Source organism: Ochotona princeps, chromosome 3 (assembly GCF_030435755.1).
Source record: "Ochotona princeps isolate mOchPri1 chromosome 3, mOchPri1.hap1, whole genome shotgun sequence".
NCBI lineage: Eukaryota > Metazoa > Chordata > Mammalia > Lagomorpha > Ochotonidae > Ochotona > Ochotona princeps.
Genome location: NC_080834.1, coordinates 3,080,910 through 3,100,496, shown reverse-complemented (window position 1 = coordinate 3,100,496; position 19,587 = coordinate 3,080,910). Strand labels below are relative to the sequence as shown.

General features: G+C 43.6%; 1 protein-coding gene across 18 annotated transcripts in view; it reads left to right on the top strand.

Annotated features, from left to right (window-relative positions):
* The window catches only part of TFDP2 (transcription factor Dp-2), a 147,003-nt gene that overhangs the window by 116,047 nt on the left and 11,369 nt on the right, over positions 1-19,587 (top strand). For 6 of the 18 annotated variants that reach the window (XM_058661370.1, XM_058661362.1, XM_058661368.1 and 3 more), the window contains 5 exons: positions 596-699; positions 8,096-8,217; positions 10,313-10,360; positions 17,373-17,535; positions 19,071-19,217. In XM_058661370.1, coding sequence (XP_058517353.1) covers positions 697-699; positions 8,096-8,217; positions 10,313-10,360; positions 17,373-17,535; positions 19,071-19,217 — 483 coding nt within the window. In that variant the 5' untranslated portion in view covers positions 596-696. Of the gene's footprint in view, positions 1-595; positions 700-6,858; positions 6,881-8,095; positions 8,218-8,408; positions 8,563-10,312; positions 10,361-17,372; positions 17,536-19,070; positions 19,218-19,587 lie in introns of those variants that run through there. The other 12 variants (XM_058661377.1, XM_058661373.1, XM_058661374.1 and 9 more) reach the window with 8 other exon arrangements.

Sequence of the window (19,587 nt, the reverse complement as noted above, 5' to 3'; positions counted from 1 at the left end):
GTAGTTTAGAACAGAGCTGGTTGTCTTTTAATTGGATGGGGGGTAGATATTTTGGGAAGCAGTTTACTCTCTTAAATTGAGAACACTGCACAGAGCCACTGTTTCCAGTATTACAACTAGTGAGTGTCATGCCTTTTTCTTGAATACTCTAGATTCCAAAAAATTTACAACTGGGACATCTAGAAAGAAATGCAAGTAGGCCTTTGTTTGACTGCATGTTGCACTTCATGTTGTGCCTTAATGGGTATTAAAGATCTGATTTTATTTTGAATCCTGCTATAAATCACGATATAAACCACCATAGATTTCTTTTCCTCTAAAGACCAGCTCGAAGGTCAATAGATTTTGTCAGACTGGAAGTATTTATTTTTTGCTGGAATTCCAGTAGGATATAAATAAGATTGCATATGCAGCAGAACAAACAGTATTCGACAAGGCAGTAATTAGTGTAGCCTTTTGGTAAAGTTTCTTCTTTCTGACATACTTCTTCAGGTAATCGTAAATCAGCAAAATGAGTGAGTGGGGCCAGTGGTGTGTAGACAGCAAGTGGCCCTTGTGCGATGGGACACTGACTTATTATTTTGTGTCGTTGCAGGTAATCTTTCATTTGTTGCATTTCCAGTTTCCAGCACCAACTCACCAACAAAGATTTTACCAAAAACTCTAGGACCAATAAATGTGAATGTTGGACCCCAAATGGTAAGAAAAATATTGAATCTGAGAAGTGAAACTTCGCTTGGGCCAAGGAATAATTGCATCAAAGATGTTTGGTTAAATATTATCAGTAATTTTATCAATTTTGTTGTTTATTAAAAGCTTGTTTTTCTCTGATTGTAACTGGTGATATCTGAAGTAAAGGGGCATTGTGTGCTCCACTGTTTAATTTTTGCACTTGTAAATCTGGCCTGTTTCTGTATTAAATCCATGCTTTTTTTCTTCTCTTTGTATTGGATGTTTACATTGATTTGAGATCTGTTGTGTTTTATGTTTCCCTCCTTTTTCTTGTAAAACAACCTTTACTTCCCTAAACTCTACTTTGCCAAGTAATTCACTGTATAACCCAACAGTCAATTTGCCTTGGAACTATAAACACTTCCCATTACAGGACCATTGCAGAGAAATCAGTCTGGCAGTTCATGTGCATCCGAAGCAGTAGAAATAATGGGCATAAAATAGGAAACTACGTAATGTTCTCTGAAAGCATAACTAATGTTTTAGGAACTCTTTAGATTTTAAGTCCCTTCTAGATAGGTTTCCTCGGTGAGTTGAAACACCTCAATCAACTATGTACTTTAAGCTGAAGATACAATGCAATTTATCGCTTAATATATGAAGAATGTAATCCCAACCTCACAGAGCCTGAAGCACAAGTAGATGTTCTGTTTCAAGGTCATTTCAGATAGTTTTAAACATCTTTTTATTGCCCTTTTTTTAAGATGTATTTTTTATTTGTTTTATTTATGTTTTTACTTATTTTTAAAGGATTTATTTAGGATTATTGGAAAGTCAGACAGACAGAAGGAAAGAAGGAGAGATAGAGAGGAAGATCTTTCATCCAGTGATTCACTCCCCAAGTGGCCGCAACAGCTGAAGCTGATATGATCTGAAGCCAGGAGCCAGGAACCTCTTCGAGGTCTCCCACATGGGTGCAAGTCCTTGACTGCTTTCCCAGGCCACAAGCAGGAAGCTGGATGGGAAGCGAGGTTCCTGGGGCACAAACTGGTGCCCATATGGGATCCTGGCACATGCAAGGCTAGGACTTTAGCCACTAGCCTACTGCACCGGGCCCAGAGTTTAAAACATTTGCTAAGCAGTTGTGTCCCTGCTGTGTGGTGGGAACACGAGAGCTAGGCACCTGAATGTAAAGTCTGTAATTTGGAATATGATTTTATAAACAGAAAGACGAAACACACTCAGACTTCTAGGAGACTGGCCATTACAGTGTTCCTTTTTTTTTTTTTTTTTTTTTTTTAAAGATTTGTTTATTGGGGCCCGGCAGCATGGCCTAGCGGCTAAAGTCCTCTCCTTGAAAGCCCCGGGATCCCATATGGGCGCCAGTTCTAATCCCAGCAGCTCCACTTCCCATCCAGCTCCCTGCCTGTTGCCTGGGAAAGCAGTCAAGGACGGCCCAATGCTTTGGGACCTTGCACCCGTGTGGGAGACCCAGAAGAGGTTCCAGGCTCCCGGCTTTGGATCGGTACAGCACCGGCCGTTGTGACCACTTGGGTAGTGAATCATTGGATGGAAGATCTTCCTTTCTGTCTCTCCTCCTCTCTGTATATCCGACTTTGTAATAAAAAAATTAATAAATAAAGATTTGTTTATTTACATCAAAGAGCTGGAGAGAGAAAGTCTTCCATCTGCTGGTTCACTCCCCATATGGCCACCATGGCCCAGACTAGGCAGTAGAGTCTTCATGCGCACTCCTAAGATGCTGAGCGTAAACCCCAGGCTCAGCCAAGTAGACGTCGGAACAAGAGCTCTGCCTTAGACCAGGCCAGCTCAAGACTTGGTTTTCCTGTGTCAAACGATTTTTTTTAAATTTGAAAGGTAGATTCACAGAGAGATCTGCCAGCCACTGGTTCACTCCTCAAGTGATTGCAGTGGCTGGAGCTGAGCTAATCTGAAGCCAGGAGCTTGTTCCAAGTCTCCCACGCTGGTGCAGGGTCCCAAGGGCTTGAGCCGTCCTCTGCCGCTTTCCCAGGCATAATCAGGGAAGTGGATTAGAAGTGCAGTGGTGGACGGTAGGGTATTATGCTGTAGCACCTGCCCATCCCTACAGATTGTTTTTTAATTCTGAGTTCTTGGACAGGGTACCGTTTTTGGTTTCGTCTTTGCTGTAGATCCCAGTGGTCTTCATGTGCCTCTCCAAGAACCATGCTACTGCCTTGATCTTGTACTTCCCATCCTTCAGTACTGAAAGAGATAAATTTGTATTTTTTATTGTCTACGGTATGTTTTTTTTTTTTTTTTACAGCAACAGACAGAAACAAAACTTAGTACCCAGAAGTGGGGTGCTGGGGTCAGCACTGTGGTGCAGTGGGTAAAGCTCCAGCATCCTTTGTGGGTGCTGATTCATGTCCCAGCTCTGCTGATCCAGCTCTCTGGTTATGGCCTGGGAAAGTAGCAAAGGATGCCCCAGGTCCTGGGGACCCTGCGCCTGCATGGGAGACCTGGAGGAAGCTCTTGGCTCCCCTTCCCCATCCTACCGCCCTTTTACTCTGCCTTTCAAATAAAAGGATGAATGTTCCAGGGGGGAAAAAAAACGAAGAAGTGGGGTGCTGTGGCACACACAGATAGCTGTAGTAGTGGCTCTGAGGCTAAGAAATGGGCAGAAACTGGCTGAGTGTGAGGAACAGCACACACCATTTGCTGTGGACCCAGTGGAAATAGAGAGAAAACCCCTATTTATTTACAAATGACCTCAGGTGGTCACCGTCAGAATGTTGGCGGAAATGTGAGTAGCGAAAGCCATGGATCTCAGAGGGGAGCAAGGCCAGGCAAGACCATTGTTGCCACACAGTGATTATGAACTTGACAGAATTATGTTTGTGAGACACTGTTTGGGGAAAGAAGGAATTTATAAGCAACGAGACAGAATATTCCATGGAAGAAATCTCTCACCAATGTTTGAGGGTATGGGTCGGCTCTCTTTTTTGAAACTTTTAAAAAAGATTTCATTTTACTTATTTGAAAGAGTAATGGAGAAATATCAATAGAGTGATCTTTGATTCCCCAAATGGCTGCTCCAGCCTTGACTGAGCCAGAGCTCTGTCCTGGCTCCAGTATGGCTGGCAGAGGCCTGAGTACTTGAGCCTCCTAAGGGAATTAGCGGGAGCCGGATCAGAAGCAAAGCTCCCAGGACTGGAATTGGTGCTGTGATACGGAATGTTTCACAGATAGCAATTTAAAATGCCGTGCCACAGTGCCTGCCATACTTGACTTCTCTTGACTGCTTGTAATAAAGTTCAAGAAGAAACACACAAATTTAAGTGGAACCTGCAGTCTAAAGGGAGGCAGGACTTAAAAGGCTTGTGAAATTCTCAGCCTGACCGTTGTGTGTGGAGATGCACGTCTGGGACAAAGCACAGGTCAAGCAACTTTTTGATAAGAGGATTGCAATGGATGAGTGAGAGCCTGGTGCTGTTGACCCAGACAGTGAAGAATGAGCCGGAAGGCATGTCAGAGACCACTGGTGCTGCCCATCCCATCACACGTCCACAGTGCCGAGGCCTGAGGGGAATCTACATGAAAAAATATAGCTTTGGGGGTTGATGGGATCTTGGCAGTCACTGCCCTGCACCGCCTCAAGTTTGTTCTGACACAGTATTCTTAGTCATTCCAAGTGTGACTCCAGTGGGCCCAGGTGCAGTTCAGGGCATAGAAGACACTCCTCCAGACACCACAGAGTTAAAATCTGGCCATCTCACAGTCAGCATGGTGAAAAGGTGACTAAAGCTGTGGCCTGGAATGCCAGCATCCCATATAGGCACCAGTTCTCATCCAGCTCCCTGCTAATGGCATGGGAAAAGCAATGGGAGTTGACCCAAATTCTTGGACCCCTGCCACCCTGTGGGAAGCCCAGAGAAAGCGCATGGCTTCAGTCTGGCCCAGCCCTGGCCCTTGTAGCCACTTGGGGAATGAAGCAGCTGATGGAAGGTCTCAGTCTCTCTTTTTCTCCCTCTGTAACTCTGACTTTCAAATAAATAAATCTTAACACACACACACACACACACCTGTGTGTGCACAGACAAATGCACACACACACCTCCCTTGGCATTTCTGCCAGGGTGCAGAGTGTGTGAGCTGTGGGTCCAGACCCTCCCTGCTTAAGGTTTCACTGGGTGCTCTGGGAGCTGAGACAGAACTGCAGACAGCGCGACGGAAGGAGGAGTCTGTCTGCCGGAAGTCCTTACCTGTGGCAGCAATGCCCAGGGCAGCCATGGGGGTCCGGCCACTGGCAGGACTCCAGACTTGTGGAAACACAGAGGACTTCCGCCTGTGTGAATTCAGGGTTGACCCTGTTGAGTGTGGATTTGGTGAAGCCTTATTATCCCCATTTTTTCTTTCCTGTTTCTCCCTTGCGGGCTGGGGGTGTCTCTCCTGTGCCTGCCCCACCAGGGCTTGCAGGAGGCACTGCTGGAGGGGAACCTGTCTCAGGATGAGTCACATCTTTGAATCTCATCTGTGAGGCTTCTGGACTTCAGACTTTGGGGTTGGTGCCGGAAGGAACAAAGACTTATGCAACTGCTGAATGTGAAATGGAATGCATGTTTCTGTGTGAGACAACTTAGGTAGTTTTGAGGGGGTCTGGAAGGGGTGAAGACTTACGCAACTGCTGAATGCGAAATAGAAGGCATGTTTCTGTGCGAGACGACTAGGCGTTCTGGAGGGATTGGGGCAAAGTGCTATTATCTAAAAGTGTCTCTCCACCCGCCCCCCCTTTGCTCCTGAGTGGTAGTGACCAGCAGCAGCCCTGCCCCAACCCCCAGCTGTCACATCAGAGCTTTGGTGACAGGGGAGAACACCACACCCTTGCCAGAAGATAGATAGGCCTCTGGCTTAGTTTTGGACTTCCAGCCTCGGGACCAGTGAACAGTAATTTCTGATTTTTGTCCATCCCTTGGTCAAGGCATATTCTTAGAGCTACTAAATGGGCAATACCCTGTTACAGCCCTTTCTCAGGTCTCTCCTCTGGAGCATTTTAGTGGTCGGGTAGCTCATGGGTAAAGCCTCACCCATATGCTGCTGGCAATCATGTGGACATTGGAGGGGTGTGGAGGTTTGAAAAGCCTGTCGCTGTGAGGTTTCACTGTGATCATAGAAGCCAATTTTGTGTTGGAATGGATGATAGTTTAAGAGTTTTGCACATGAGCTTGGAGGTTGTCATATGCAGGTACACATCTTGTAGTTTGATTGCTAAGAATTTCACGGCCATCTGATTTCAGGAAGTTAAAAACAAAGACCACATGCTGTATGTGAAACAAGAATGTTGCCCAAATAATGGACGTCTTTCATGAAACACCTTTTGTAGATTTCCTTTTGCCCTGCAGAATCTGCTTTCTTGGCTTTTCTGACTGTAGGCGGCAGTAGAACATCAGCATGTTGACTGAAGGCAGCCAGTCTTCTGGCAGAGTCCAGCTGCTCCCTGACTTTCATAGCCTGACGGATCTGTTGCAGAGAAACCAGATGTTTATGTTTAATTCAGAGATGCATGGAAAAGAGGCCTGTACACTTGATACAACATGATATTTCTTTTTTTATTATTATTTATTTTTTACTGGAAATGCAAATCTACACAGAGAAGGAAAGACGGAAAGATCTGCTTCATCAGTTAGTCACACCACCAGTCTGATTCGGTTCACTAAATCACACGCTTTTGGGTAGAGTTGGGGTGCTGAAAATATCGTAAGAGCTACTGCCATCTAGCCAGTTTTTTGGTGTTACAACATCTTTGGGGGAAAAAAATAAAGGAAAAAAAACATGTTCTTTCCACCAGTTGTAAATTTACGAGACCTGGAAAAACAAGCTTGGTAACACATATGAAGGAACCTTGAGGAAAAAGTCCATATTCTTGGTTCTATTGGTTCGCTTTCTAGAATCTTGCCTTACTACATAGAACTTAAGTCCAGGGTCACTGCATAAAAATATTTGTTACAGCACTAATTATGATAGTTATTAAAGATCTGTGTGTTTTTATATACATATAAATAGGGAATGGTAAATTCACACAAAATAAGATGTCTTACAGCCTTAACATGCTTTTAAGGTGGCAGATGTTGGGCAGAGCAGTGCAGCCACTGCCTGAGATGCCCGAGTTCCAGTCCCAGCACCACTGCTGATTGCAGCTGGCAGCTGCTACACACCTGGGAAGCAGCAGGTGATGGCGCAAGGTGTTGGGTCCCTGTCATCCGCTTGGAACACCTGAAGTAAATCTTTTTGTTTGTTTGTTTAAAGATTTATTATTTTGATTACAAAGTCAGATATACAGAGAGGAGGAGAGACAGAGAGTAAGATCTTCCATCCGATGGTTCACTCCCCAAGTGAGCCGCAACGGGCCGGTGCTGTGCCGATCCGATGCCGGGAGCCTGGAATCTCTTCCGGGTCTCCCATGCGGGTGCAGTGTCCCAAAGCACTGGGCCGTCCTTGACTGCTTTCCCAGGCCACAAGCAGGGAGCTGGATGGGAAGTGGAGCTGCCGGGATTAGAACTGGCGCCCATGTGGGATCCCGGGGCGTTCAAGGCGAGGACTTTAGCTGCTAGGCCACTGTGCCGGGCCCCTGAATTAAATCTGACCTGGAACAACCCCAGCTGTTGTTAGTGTCTGGGGAGTAAACCAGTGGATGGAAGATTACTTGTCCATCTGTCTTTCCCATTTGTCCTTTCAAATAAGTAAAATAAATAAAAATGTCTTTTAGGAGTATGTTTAATGATACAAACTATTTTAAGACATTTGACACGGTGGTGAAGACTGTGTTTGGGTACCTGCATCCCATAGTGGAGTCCCTGGATTTAAGTCTTGGCTCCATTTCCAATTCCAACTTCCTGCTAATGCCAACTCTGGGCCACAGGAGATCCAGACTGAGTTCCAGGTTCATGACTTTGACTTAATCCACTTCTAGTGATGCAGGCATTTAAGAAATAAGTCAGCCAATGGATCTCTTTCTCTCTCTCTTTGCCTTTCAGATAAAACATGAATAAAATTTTGCAGAAAGGTAAAATTGCACCTACTTAATAATGCAAATTGTGAAGTCTGAGTATAGAATAAACTGTGAGGACGTATGCCCCTTCATGGTTCTCCAGCAGCAGGAACTGAAATCCTGCTGCACTTCATCTCTGTCAGTTTTCATTGTCTGATGTTCGGACATTGTCACTGACTCCTTGAAAATCATCACTTGCCAAAATCTACATTGGGACCTAGTGTCAATACTGAGGACATTGCTTGAAGGATATAAATAAAGAAGCGTAATCAACGGAAATGCTCCTGTTTTAGGTGCTGGGCTTTAAAGCACCCCTTGGGCAGCATTGTAGGTTCTTTGCTGCCTGGTGCCTCCTTTTAATCATTAAGAGTGTTTTCTTTCCCCGTTGCTTTACAGATTATAAGCACACCACAGAGACTAGCCAGTTCAGGAAGTGTTCTGATTGGGCATCCATACACCCCTGCCCCAGCCATGGTCACTCAGACACACATCACTGAAGCTACTGGCTGGGTCCCCAGGTAAGAGTGTGGCCAGGTACTGTTTTTTAGAACCTTAAAATGAAAAAAAAAAAATGTTAAAATTTCTGAGCTTTTTTTTCCCTCCTAACTTCTCTTGTCTTCTGTTCTTTTTTTTTAAATTATGAGTTTAGTTGTTTTACCAAAATGTGCTTCCTTTAAAATCACCTGTTTTATTTCACTTTACGTCTTAGATATAAATCATCTCTGGAGCAACCATTTGTAAACAGGAAAACCAGTAACCAGTACAGTAACTTGTAACTGAATCTCCTGCCTTCTCAACTCTGAAACAAGACTGCTGCTTACGTCTGCAGTACTTAGCTGCTTTGGAGATATAAAAACTGTCTTGTATGTTATTTTAACACGCCTAAGTAGTTATGTGTTAAGTGTTAGCCATTCTCAGCATTTTCCTTATGAATTCTTATTTTTCTGTCAAGATAAAGGAACTAGAGAAGACAGTATTTGGCATTTTTAATTAGGTTTGTCCTTAACTTTATTTTTTAAGGTTGATTTTATTTCTTTGAAAGGCAGAGCAACAAAGAAGGAGAAACAGTTGGGAGAAAGATCTTCTACCTGCTGGTTCACTCCCCAACTAGCTACAACATACAGGGCTGGGACTGACTCAAGCCACAATCCAGGAACTCCATCTGGTTTCCCATGGGTGTCAGGGACCCAAGTACTTGAGCCCTCTTCCGTTGCCTTCCCTGGTGTATTAGCATGGAGCCGGATCAAAATCAGAGTAGCCAGGGTTTGAATTGGCACTTTAGTGTAGGATTCCCACATCACAAGCAGCAGCCTCACCTGGTGAACCACCTGGCCAGCCACATCCCTTGATTGTTTTTAAACATTGGCCAATTCAGTAAATGCCTGTTCTGTGTTTCTCATTTGCCACTTTCCGTATCAGCTCTTTATGTTTCACTTCTTTCTGTGGAGTACCTTTACCTAGCATTTCTCACTCCCTATCTTAAGATTTCATGCTTCCATAAAAGAAGCACTTTGGATAAATTACTCGGAGCCTCATTTTGTCATTCTAGAAGTCCGCTTCTTTGGTCTTGTTTGTTTATGTGTGTATGTGCTTATGAGGCAGAGAGTGGAAGAGAGAGACAGCAAGTTCTCACATACTGGCTCACTCCCTGCAGCAGCTGGGACGAGGCTGGGCCCAAACTGGAAGCCTAATTGTCTGGTGGGATAGATTTGGTGGCAGGAACACAGCCTTTGAGCTGTCACTACTGTCTTCCAGGGCTTTCTTTAGTAGTAATGTAGACTCAAGAGCTAAAGCTGACCATTAAACGTGGGTACTCCAGTGTAGAATCCAGGTGTCTTACCTGGGGTCATAAACACTAAGACTAAATACTCATCCCTACTTAGAAGTCGTGAGTGTGGAAGTCATTGACACAGGGTTGTCTGCATTCATGGTTCTCTCATAAAGTGAGTTTTTAGTCACCAGGCAGTACATGTTAACAGAATCTCCCATAGGTTATTAAATGAATTGATACAAGTGCTTTCATCCATATTCATGGTAATACACACATATATATACATGTATATTTAAATACACATGTATATTAAAGACAGAAGAATTTTGTATGTGTATATATCAAATGAGATGAAATGACAGGATCACCTGGGACCCCATGACCCTTATTCAATCCTTGTGAAAGCTCTCATATAGGTGTAAAAGGTGACCCTGGATTTCTACGTGGCCAGGAAGACTATAGCATGAAAGCCACGCCCTTCCTAGGAGTGTTAACCCGCTCTGGAGATAATCAAGATTTGTATGTTTTCAGCTCCCACTGTTTTATATTGGGGTGACAAGACTGTTTTTCTAGTGTTTTTATTGTCAGTTATTGCAGAACAAATAAACATTTCCTCTTCTGATTTGTAGATATGCAATGTTCTCCTCCCTAAATATTTGTTAAGCTCATTTCAACCTATGACTTTTGTGTCAAAATGTCTTGGTCCCATGGTAAAATTAAATTTTATGTATATATCTTGTATATTTGTTAATTTTTGTCTTTGAGTGTATTCAGTGTAGATTTAGGCAAGTCATAATAAAGTTGTGTTTATGTAAGTATTTTTATGCTGTCTTCTTTTTTAGTGATAGGAAACGGGCTAGAGAATTTATCGACTCTGATTTTTCAGAAAGGTGAGTACAGGTGCAGCATTTGGGTTGGGATGAATGTCTTTTATTGAAAACATCTAGATTATGGTAAACTCTTGTTTCTTAATTATCTTTCAAGTGTGGTATCACTTTCAGAATATTCAGGCAGTAGTTCTGATTCTGGTTGTGAATCAGAATCGTTTGTGGTCTATAAAATAAAACATAAATGACCACAGTCAGAAACTCTGGAATTAAGAGCAAACAACTTAGGGCCATGATTTGAACTTAAATGTAACGTTTCATGCAAACCATCACAATAGGTGGCATGTTCATGTGGCATATTTTAAAATAAGACTCATATTCCAAGAGAAAATTGAGCTGTCTGAGATTGTCATTATCTTAAATTCTCATTTATTTGAAAACCAAAGGAGATTCTCCACCCACCTACTGGTTCACTCCCCACATACCTCCAGAAGCAGGAACTCTAGATCAGGTCAAGTGTAGGAGCTAGGAGCTCAGTACGGGCACCCAGGAGTGGGGCAAGGACCAAGTTCCTTGAGCATCACTTCATGATTCTTGGAATGCACAGTAGTAGGAAGCTGGAATGAAAAAGTGGAGCTGGGACTTGAACCAGACACTCCAGTATGGAACACAAACTTCTCAAGTGGCATCTGAAGCGTGGGCCAGGCACCTGCCCACATTGCCACTATTTGAAATGGAAATTTTTCTAACTATGCTTTCTGGATTTTGTTTTTATTCTTGAGCTTGTCATTCCTTTTAAATGATGTTTAGTCTGCTTCCTGCTGTTAAGACAGTTTTATGTCTTCTGCATTTTGTAATTAGCACAGTGGTGGGTCATTCTGCTCTTATACTCATTTAATGTCAATATGTTCTGCTGTGTTTACAGCTAAAGCTCAGCTTATGTACAATAAATGAGTAACAGATACTAAACAGATATAATTTAAAGTGTACTAAACTATAATAAGCTAACCAAAATCAGTATGATTAGAGTCTGTATAGTGCTTCTGGGAGTGTTTATCAAGTTATTAGCCTTTGGAAATAATAAACAAGATGGACAAAACTCAGCCCTTAGAGAAGTTATAATGGAGTAGGGGCAATGAACAGGTAATTTTAGATTGTAATAATAGACTGCAAGAAAATGGGGGTGATAGCTAGTGAGCATCAAAACAGTGATAGCTGGCTTGGAAAGGGGGGGGCCTCTGAATGCAAAGCCGAGTATGTGGGGGTAAGGTGGTAAGGTAGTGTGTGGGGATGAGGGAGTAAGATAACATGTGAATGCAGGGTAGTAAGGGAGTATGTGGGGATGAGGGAGGAAGGGAGTGTGTGGGGATGAGGGAGGAAGGGAGTGTGTGAGGGTAGGGTAGTAAGGGAGTATATGGGGTAAGGTCGGAGAGCCAGGGAGTCCAGGCAGAGGGAATGGTCCAGGCACAACTCCCAAATGAGGAAGCAGGCGAATGTACTAGGAGAAACAGATTGCTGGAGATGGTGCTAAGAGGTGAGAACGGAGGGTCAGGGGTCAGATCAAGAAGGCCTGTGGTTGTCGTGGGGAACTTGGTTTTGTTCTGAGGGTAAGTAGAGGTATGACCACTCTAATTTGTACTGGCTGCTGGGTGAATGATGGATTGTAAGCAGATAAGATTAGAGGCAAGGAAATCACATTGAAAGCTGTCGTAGCTGGCATTGGCTGGGCCGTGGAGATGAGGAAGTGTATAGCTTTTAAACATAGAACTGACAGATTTGTGATTGATTGATTGATTTTGATCGATTGGGAGGGAAGGAGCACATCAAGGCTGTCTCTTGAGTTTGTGCTGCAGGAACAGCTGGGCAAGTACGGACATCAGATATCGTCTGCATTTACAGTAGTTAGAACAGCTCTTAGACATGGCAAGTTCAAGAAGTTTAAGAGGTTTTTTTTGTTATGCACATGAGGATATTTGTAGGTCTTTCCATCAGCATGAGAGTGGTCATTGACCTGGGTGGTGTGACCCAGTGTGTGCGATAGTAAACTTCCATAAGCAATAAACTTGCACCTCACCTTCCCCTGGAAAAGATAACTGTCTTTTCTTCTATTCTTTTGGTTTAAATGCTCAAATGAAATTGTTAGCAACAGATAACATGATTTTCCAACTATTAGAGATTTTATCTTGTCTTTTGGTCTCAGTGTGGTTTTTATTTGTTAAAAAATGTTTCCTTCTCATTCTTCTGTTTCATTTTCTTGATTTCAGAAGCATAGAGAAAGTGAGCCCATACCCTGTGACTCTTTGAGTCTGTTCTCAAGTATCTATCAAATAACAAATTCATACACATTTACCAAAAATGTAGAAAAGTTTTTATGTAAGAAAGTTTATAGAACGACTCTTCAGGAGAGCCTCCAACTTGCAGGAAATCAGATGTCCGCCCACAGAGAAAATAGATGTATAACCATGTATTCATATAGTGGATGGAATCAGTGATAATCACATGATAAGCATGAATAAATCTCAAGGTGATGTTGAAGCATTCACAAAGAGTACAAATGAGCTAAATGATTTTAACAGAACCAGCAAAAGTGGAGTCAACATTTGTGGCATAGTGGTTAAAGCTGCCTCCCGCAATGCCGGCATCTCATATAGGCTTCAGTGCAAGGCTCAGTTGCTGCACTTCCAATCCAGCTCCCTGCTAAAGTGTGTGGGAAAGCAGTGGAGGATGGCTCTGGTGCGTGGGCCCCTGTACCCATGTTGGAGACCCAGGTGAAACTCATGGCCAGTGCTGGACCAGACTCAGCGCTGGCCATTGGAGACATCTGGGGAGTGAACCACCCGATTGACTGTGGATCTTTCTCCCTATTTATCTCTCTCTGTGTAATTTTGACTTTCAAAATAAGTAAATAGATCTAATAAAAAATAAAAATAGGACTCAGTGTGATAGCCTAGTGGTTAAAATGCTTGCCTTGGATGCTCTCGGATCCCATATGGGCACAATTCGTGCCCTGGCTGCTCAACATCTCATCCAGCTCCCTGCTTGTGACATGGGAAAGCATTCAAGGACAGCCCAGAGCCTTGGGACCGTGCACCCGCGTGGGAGACCTGAACGAAGCTCCTGGCTCTTGGCTTTGGATCGGCTCATCTCTGGCCAACGTGGTCACTTAGGGAGTGAACCAGAGGATGGAAGGTCTTTCTCTTTGTCTCTCCTTCTCTGTATATCTGCCTTTTCAATAAAAATAAATCTTTTTAAAAAGAAATAAAAGTTAAAACACCAAGAAAGCTGTAATGATAAAATTTGCAGTGTTAGATATCCTTGAAGTGGGTTTTGGGATAGTAATAACCAGATGACGCATTTAAAACGCGTGTTTATGCTAATAAAATCTTACATTAAAAAAAGAACTCGAGAGATTGAAGACAGCGGCCAGATAACTCAACAGCTGGGCTTGGAAGTCAATAGAGTGTGGCAGTGGGCTACTTAAAGGCAGGAAAGGAAAGTTTGCTTGCCCAGGTTGTAGAGGCCCTTGTGTTTTTCTTCCCCTCTTTTATAGTCTTAAGCTAGTTCTTAATCATTGTGAACAGTTCTTAGCGCAGTAATGTTAACCCTACCGAACTTTATATCTCTTTTTACATTTATGTAAAATTGTATATGCATATAAGTAAAATTAATAATATAACTTGTACATTTAATTAATACATTTTAAAGATTTATTTTTGTTTGAAAGATTTACAGAGAGGAGAGACAGGGAGATCTGCTGGCTCACTCCCCAAGTGACCACAATAGAAGCCAGGAGCTTCTTCTGGGTCTCCCATCTAGGTACAGGGCCCCAAGGACTTGGGGTATTCTCTGCTGCTTTCCCAGGCCGTGAATGGGAAACTGGACCAGAAGGGAAGTACATACAGAATGTCAGTGTTGCAGGTGGAGGTTTAGCTTACTATGCCATGTTGTCAGCCCCGAATTTTTTTTTTTTGAATTTGATGTCCTAACTGCAGAGAAGGGTGAAACAGAAAGAGAGCAGACCTATAAAAGTAACACACAAGTGTGATGTGTGAACTGTAGCTAGTCTGGAACTGTTTGTCACTCTTCCATGGTGAAGGAAGTGTACAAGTAGAGGTTTGGGCACCTTTATAGCACTTGGACATTGATCTGAGCACTCTGTTAGTGCTGTTACCCTAACAGGGTGAGTGGTTTGTGTGTAGTGCAAACTGTCGACTGGCATACAAGAACGCCACCTTACAGTAGCTTAACCCACCGCACCACAGTACCACCCTCTGCCAGAAAAGAACTTAACATTCATCTACTAGAGAAATTGTTTGCTTCACTTTCCAAGTGTCAGGGCCTAATCTCATGTCTGTGCGTGTCATGTTGGTACAGTTTATCCAAGGTTGCTCTTCAAGTTTATAATCCATTCATGAGAAAGAAAACTAGTTTTAAAACTTTTTTTAAAAATGCATATTTATTTATTTGGAAGATAGAGTGACATAGAAAGAGAGATTGATCTTCCCTCTACTGCGTTAGTCTCCAGATGGTCACAATGGCCAGGGCCAGGAGCTGGGAACTCCATCCTGGTCTCCCATAGGGGTGCCAGGGACCCCAAGTGCTCGGGATCCTCCACTGGGGAACTGAATCAGAATCAGAGTAGACAGAACGTAGGTGCTGTATGGGATGCCTGATCACTGATGGCATCTTAGCCTACTGCACCCTGACACTGGCCCTAATTTTGTTTCTATTTGTTTAGAAGATTTATTAATTTTCATTAGAAAGCCAGATATCTAGAGAGGAGGAGAGGCAAAGAGGAAGATCTTCCATCCATCCGTTGATTCACTCCCCAAGCAGCTACAGTGGCTAGAGCTGCACCAATCCGAAGCCAGGAGCCTGGAGCCTTTTCGGAGTTTCCCACATGGGTTCAGGGGCCCAAGGCTTTGGGCCATCCTCGAGTGTGGCCATTAGCATGTAATAGATGTTATATATTCAGCATTTTCCTTAGACATTATCCATGAATGACTACAGAGAGAGCAGTAGCCAAATAATTACCCCAAACCACCCTATGGTTATTTTATTGCTGCCTTTGAGAAACAGACGTACAAGCAGATGAGAAACAAGAACTTCGTTTTTGTTTTTAAAAAAGAGTATAACCACTTAGTTGAGGCATTTGTTTACTTGAAGCCATTTCTGTTTTTAGTGTGAATATAAAACCCCGTACACAACACCATGTCTCCTAAAATAACTAATGTACTTCTAATTTTAACCAATGTCTATTTATTTGCCTTGTCACTTGTACTAATTTTGTACACGAATGTGTGACTGGCAATTTGTGTGTGAATTCACCAGCCTCCAAGGGCAGGGCGACATAGAGGTAGACTTTGGGTGATGACTGCTTTGTATGTAAGTAGTCTTGTGTTCTTCCTCTTACAGGCATGTAGACTCCGATTATTTTTTTCTATAATGTGAGAAGTAAGAGGGAGAGGAGTATAAATGGATGTACTCTGTCCTAGAAAAGTACAGCTCTTAGGAAATGGAGAGAAGTTAGGGAGCGCATCTGCAACAAGCATAGGTCTTCTTGAGCACATCTGTAGGAATGTTATTCAGGACTGTTGAGCATGTAGCAGGGGGCATTCGATCAGTAAGCATCATATACATGGATTCTGTCCTTCTCACTATATCAAAAATCCGGATGCCCTGGTGCCAGCGTGGTGCTGTGGCAAGTGGGCTTTTGGAAATGTAGGAAAATGAAAGTAGGCAGTTATCCTTCTCTCCTCTCATCCTTTGGGACAGTCTGTGAGTAATAGTCTGTTTTTTAATGCACCTGTTAACACAGTAAAAAGTCGATGATTTCTCACTAAATAAGATTGTGTTAACAGAACCTGATGAAAGTCACGTTCATTGCTGCCATTCAGGATCTGGCTCTGAGGACCTTCACTGCACAGCATGTTTGACAAACACTGGTCTAGAAGCGCTTCGTTTTTAGCCTCTGTTTCCTCTGCATGTATTGCCTGCTGCCGATTTCTGCCTTGGAGAGGCTTTCTGATCTCTTCACCTGACTTGGGAAGTGGGTTGGGCACAGGGCTTCCTGACCTGGAATTGAATCCCTTCAATTGACTGCTAGTTGTTGTCTGTGACTCTTTCAGCTGGTCTCCTCTCTGCCCACTTCCCATGGAAAACTGTGAATCCCTCTAGCAGGGCATTACCTGTCAGGATGCGTCTCTTTCGTCCCTCCATCATCCTCCAAGACTCATACTGAGGGAAGGGATTTTTGCCTTAATTAGTGTTTGTACTTCTGGTTCCTGTTACAGAGCTTGAAGCAGATAATTGGCACTTAGCTAATATGAAAACCAAACCGAACCAAACCGCACCCCCGGAAGATCTCAGTGATTGAATTATCTGTGTGTAGACTTAGAGATGTTAGCCAAACTTAGACTCAGGCACAATATTAATACCAATGACTCCTGATTAAGAACAGTAGAATCAGAAATGGAATAGATGAATGAAACGGGATAGTGATCACTGAAGTTTTGGTGGGGGGTTGGAGAACTGCAACACAGAGAGAGAAGACGGTGGTACGGGCATAAGCTCTGCCAGGACGGGTGTGTTGCGTCTCGGATTCATTCCCAGTGCCACGGGAAGTGTTAGGTCAATACAAGTTTCAAAGCACAGGCATTGTGGTGTGCAGGTTGTAGCACCGCTTGGGATGCCCACATTCTTAAACGCTTACAGTGCCTGAGATCAAGGCCTGTCTGTGCCTCTGCTAATGTGCATCCCTGGATGGCCCAAGTGCTTGAGTTCCTGCCACCTACGTTGGAGACCATGATGGGGTTCCTGGTGCCTGGCTTTGGCTTGGCTCAGCACTGGCTGTTTCGGGCATTCGTGGGGAGAGAACCAGTGGGTGGAAGGTCTCTCTCCCTCCATCACTCCCTCATTCTCTCTCTTACTGTCTGCCTTTCAAATAAATAAATAAACTTGGGGGGGGGGGGAACTTCACTCTACATTTAAATTCTGATAAATTTCTGCCTTGTATTACCTTGTAGAATTTTGTAAAGGAAATAATGAGTCTAATAAATTGCAATTTTTTCCCCAGTAAACGGAGCAAAAAAGGAGATAAAAATGGAAAAGGCTTGAGACATTTTTCTATGAAAGTATGCGAGAAAGTTCAGCGGAAAGGTACCACGTCATACAATGAGGTAGCTGACGAACTGGTGTCAGAGTTCACCAACTCAGATAACCATTGGGCAGCTGATTCGGTAAGTAGACGATGAACCTGACCTTGATGATGGTGAGCGATGCTACAGTTTATTTTTCTGCGTTGCCTGTGTCATTGATGTGAGGAGCAAATGAGCAAGCAGTCCTCATCTTGACCTTGAGGGTTTCGTGCTGTATATGGGGAGATTGTTTTGTTATTGCTGAGTTTCATTTTTCTGTTTAGTATTGATTTTTATTAGAAAGTCAGACACACAGAGAGAAGATCCTCCATCTGCTGGTTCATTCTACAAGTGGCTGCAGTGGCAGGAGCTGAACCGATCCTGCAGCCAGGAGCCAGGAGCCTCCTCCTGGTCTCCCAGATGGGTGCAAGGTCCTAAGACCCTGAGTCCTCCACTGCTTTTCTAGTCCACAAACAAGGAGCTGGAAGGAAGTAGAGCAGTCGGTACCCATATGGAATCCCGGCAGTTCAAGGTAATGATTTAGCCAGTAGGCTATCATGCCTGGGCCTTCCATGAATTCTTTTTGAATGTTTTTACTTACTTGAGAGACAGAGAGCTTCCACCTGCTGCTTCACTCCCAAGTTGAAGGGAGGGGCTGGGAACTCAATCAAGATCTCCTTGGAACTGCCACTTACTCACTCTGAAGTTTTAAAGGCCTGTCATATGCAGGGATTTGCGTTTGCACCAAGATAAACCTAGCCCTGCAATTCTAGTTTTCCACAGACTTTTTGAAGTACCTTCATCCATCAGCACCGTTTTTCATTATGAAGCTCTTGTGAACGAAACCAGTTTTAAAAGATCAGCTGAACTAAAGCACAGGCCTAGTGCTGCGTTCAGTTGGTTTCCGTGCAAGTCCTCATTCTTTCAGGCTATAAGCAGTTGATGGGCCAGTTCTGCTCTGTGGAGCACCATCTGAGATAGTTTTCTTTCTTTCTTTCTTTTTTCTGAAGACTTGTTTTATTGGAAAGGCAGATGTACAGAGCAAAGGAGAGACAGAGAGAAACACCTTCCATCTGCTAGTTCACTCCCCAGGGGCCACAGGAGCCAGAACTGAGCTGATCCGAAGCCAGGAGCTTCTTCCAAGTCTCACACATGAGTGGAGGGTCCAAAGGTCTTGAGCCATCCTGCTGCTTTCCAGACCACAAGCACAGAGCTGGAAGGGAACTGGAGCAGACAGGACACGAACCGTGCCATCATTTCCTCCTTCCTAGCCTCACTGGAATTCTTCTAACAGTTGGAAATTGCTAGCGATCTTTATTCGCAGGCCCGGTGTGGCTGCCATGGTGCCTCGCTCTGGTTTCTGCAGTAACAGTTAAGATTGACCTTGATGCTTAACATTGCCAGGTGGTCTTTCTTCCACTCCACCAACCTTCCATCTTCAGGGTCTTTCTTCTCCTGGAAGAAATCCCTGTAATATTTTTTTTCTTAATGCAGATCTGCCAGTTACATACTCCTTAGGTTTGAGCTCTTTCAGCACTGTGGAAATACCAGATTATTCTTAATTGAATATACCGACTGATGTTGTGTGACTGGATCTTAACCTTCATCATTGATCACTCAATGAGAATGTCTTTTAGCAGGCTTATGATCAGAAAAACATCAGGCGAAGAGTGTACGATGCTTTAAATGTATTAATGGCAATGAACATCATTTCAAAAGAAAAAAAAGAGATCAAGTGGCTTGGCCTGCCCACCAACTCTGCCCAGGAGTGCCAGAACCTGGAGGTGAGCGAGGGGCCATGGGGTGGCCATCCGTGCTGGTTTTCACTGGAGGCATTTTAGTTTAGGAAGGGGGCTAGTATTAAAATAGTCCCAGTTATTCTTGGCTATTACGTTGTTTTTCTGACGCACTCTCATTGTAGAATTTTTTTTTTTTTCATAAAATATTGTGAGGTTTTTCTTTAAAATTTATTTTTATTACAAAGTCAGACATACAGAGGAGGAGAGACAGAGAGGAAGATCTTCCATCCGATGGTTCACTCCCCAAGTGAGCCGCCACGGCCGGTGCTGTGCCAATCCGAAGCCGGGAACCAGGAACCTCTTCCGGGTCTCCCACGCGGGTGCAGTGTCCCAATGCATTGGGCCGTCCTCAACT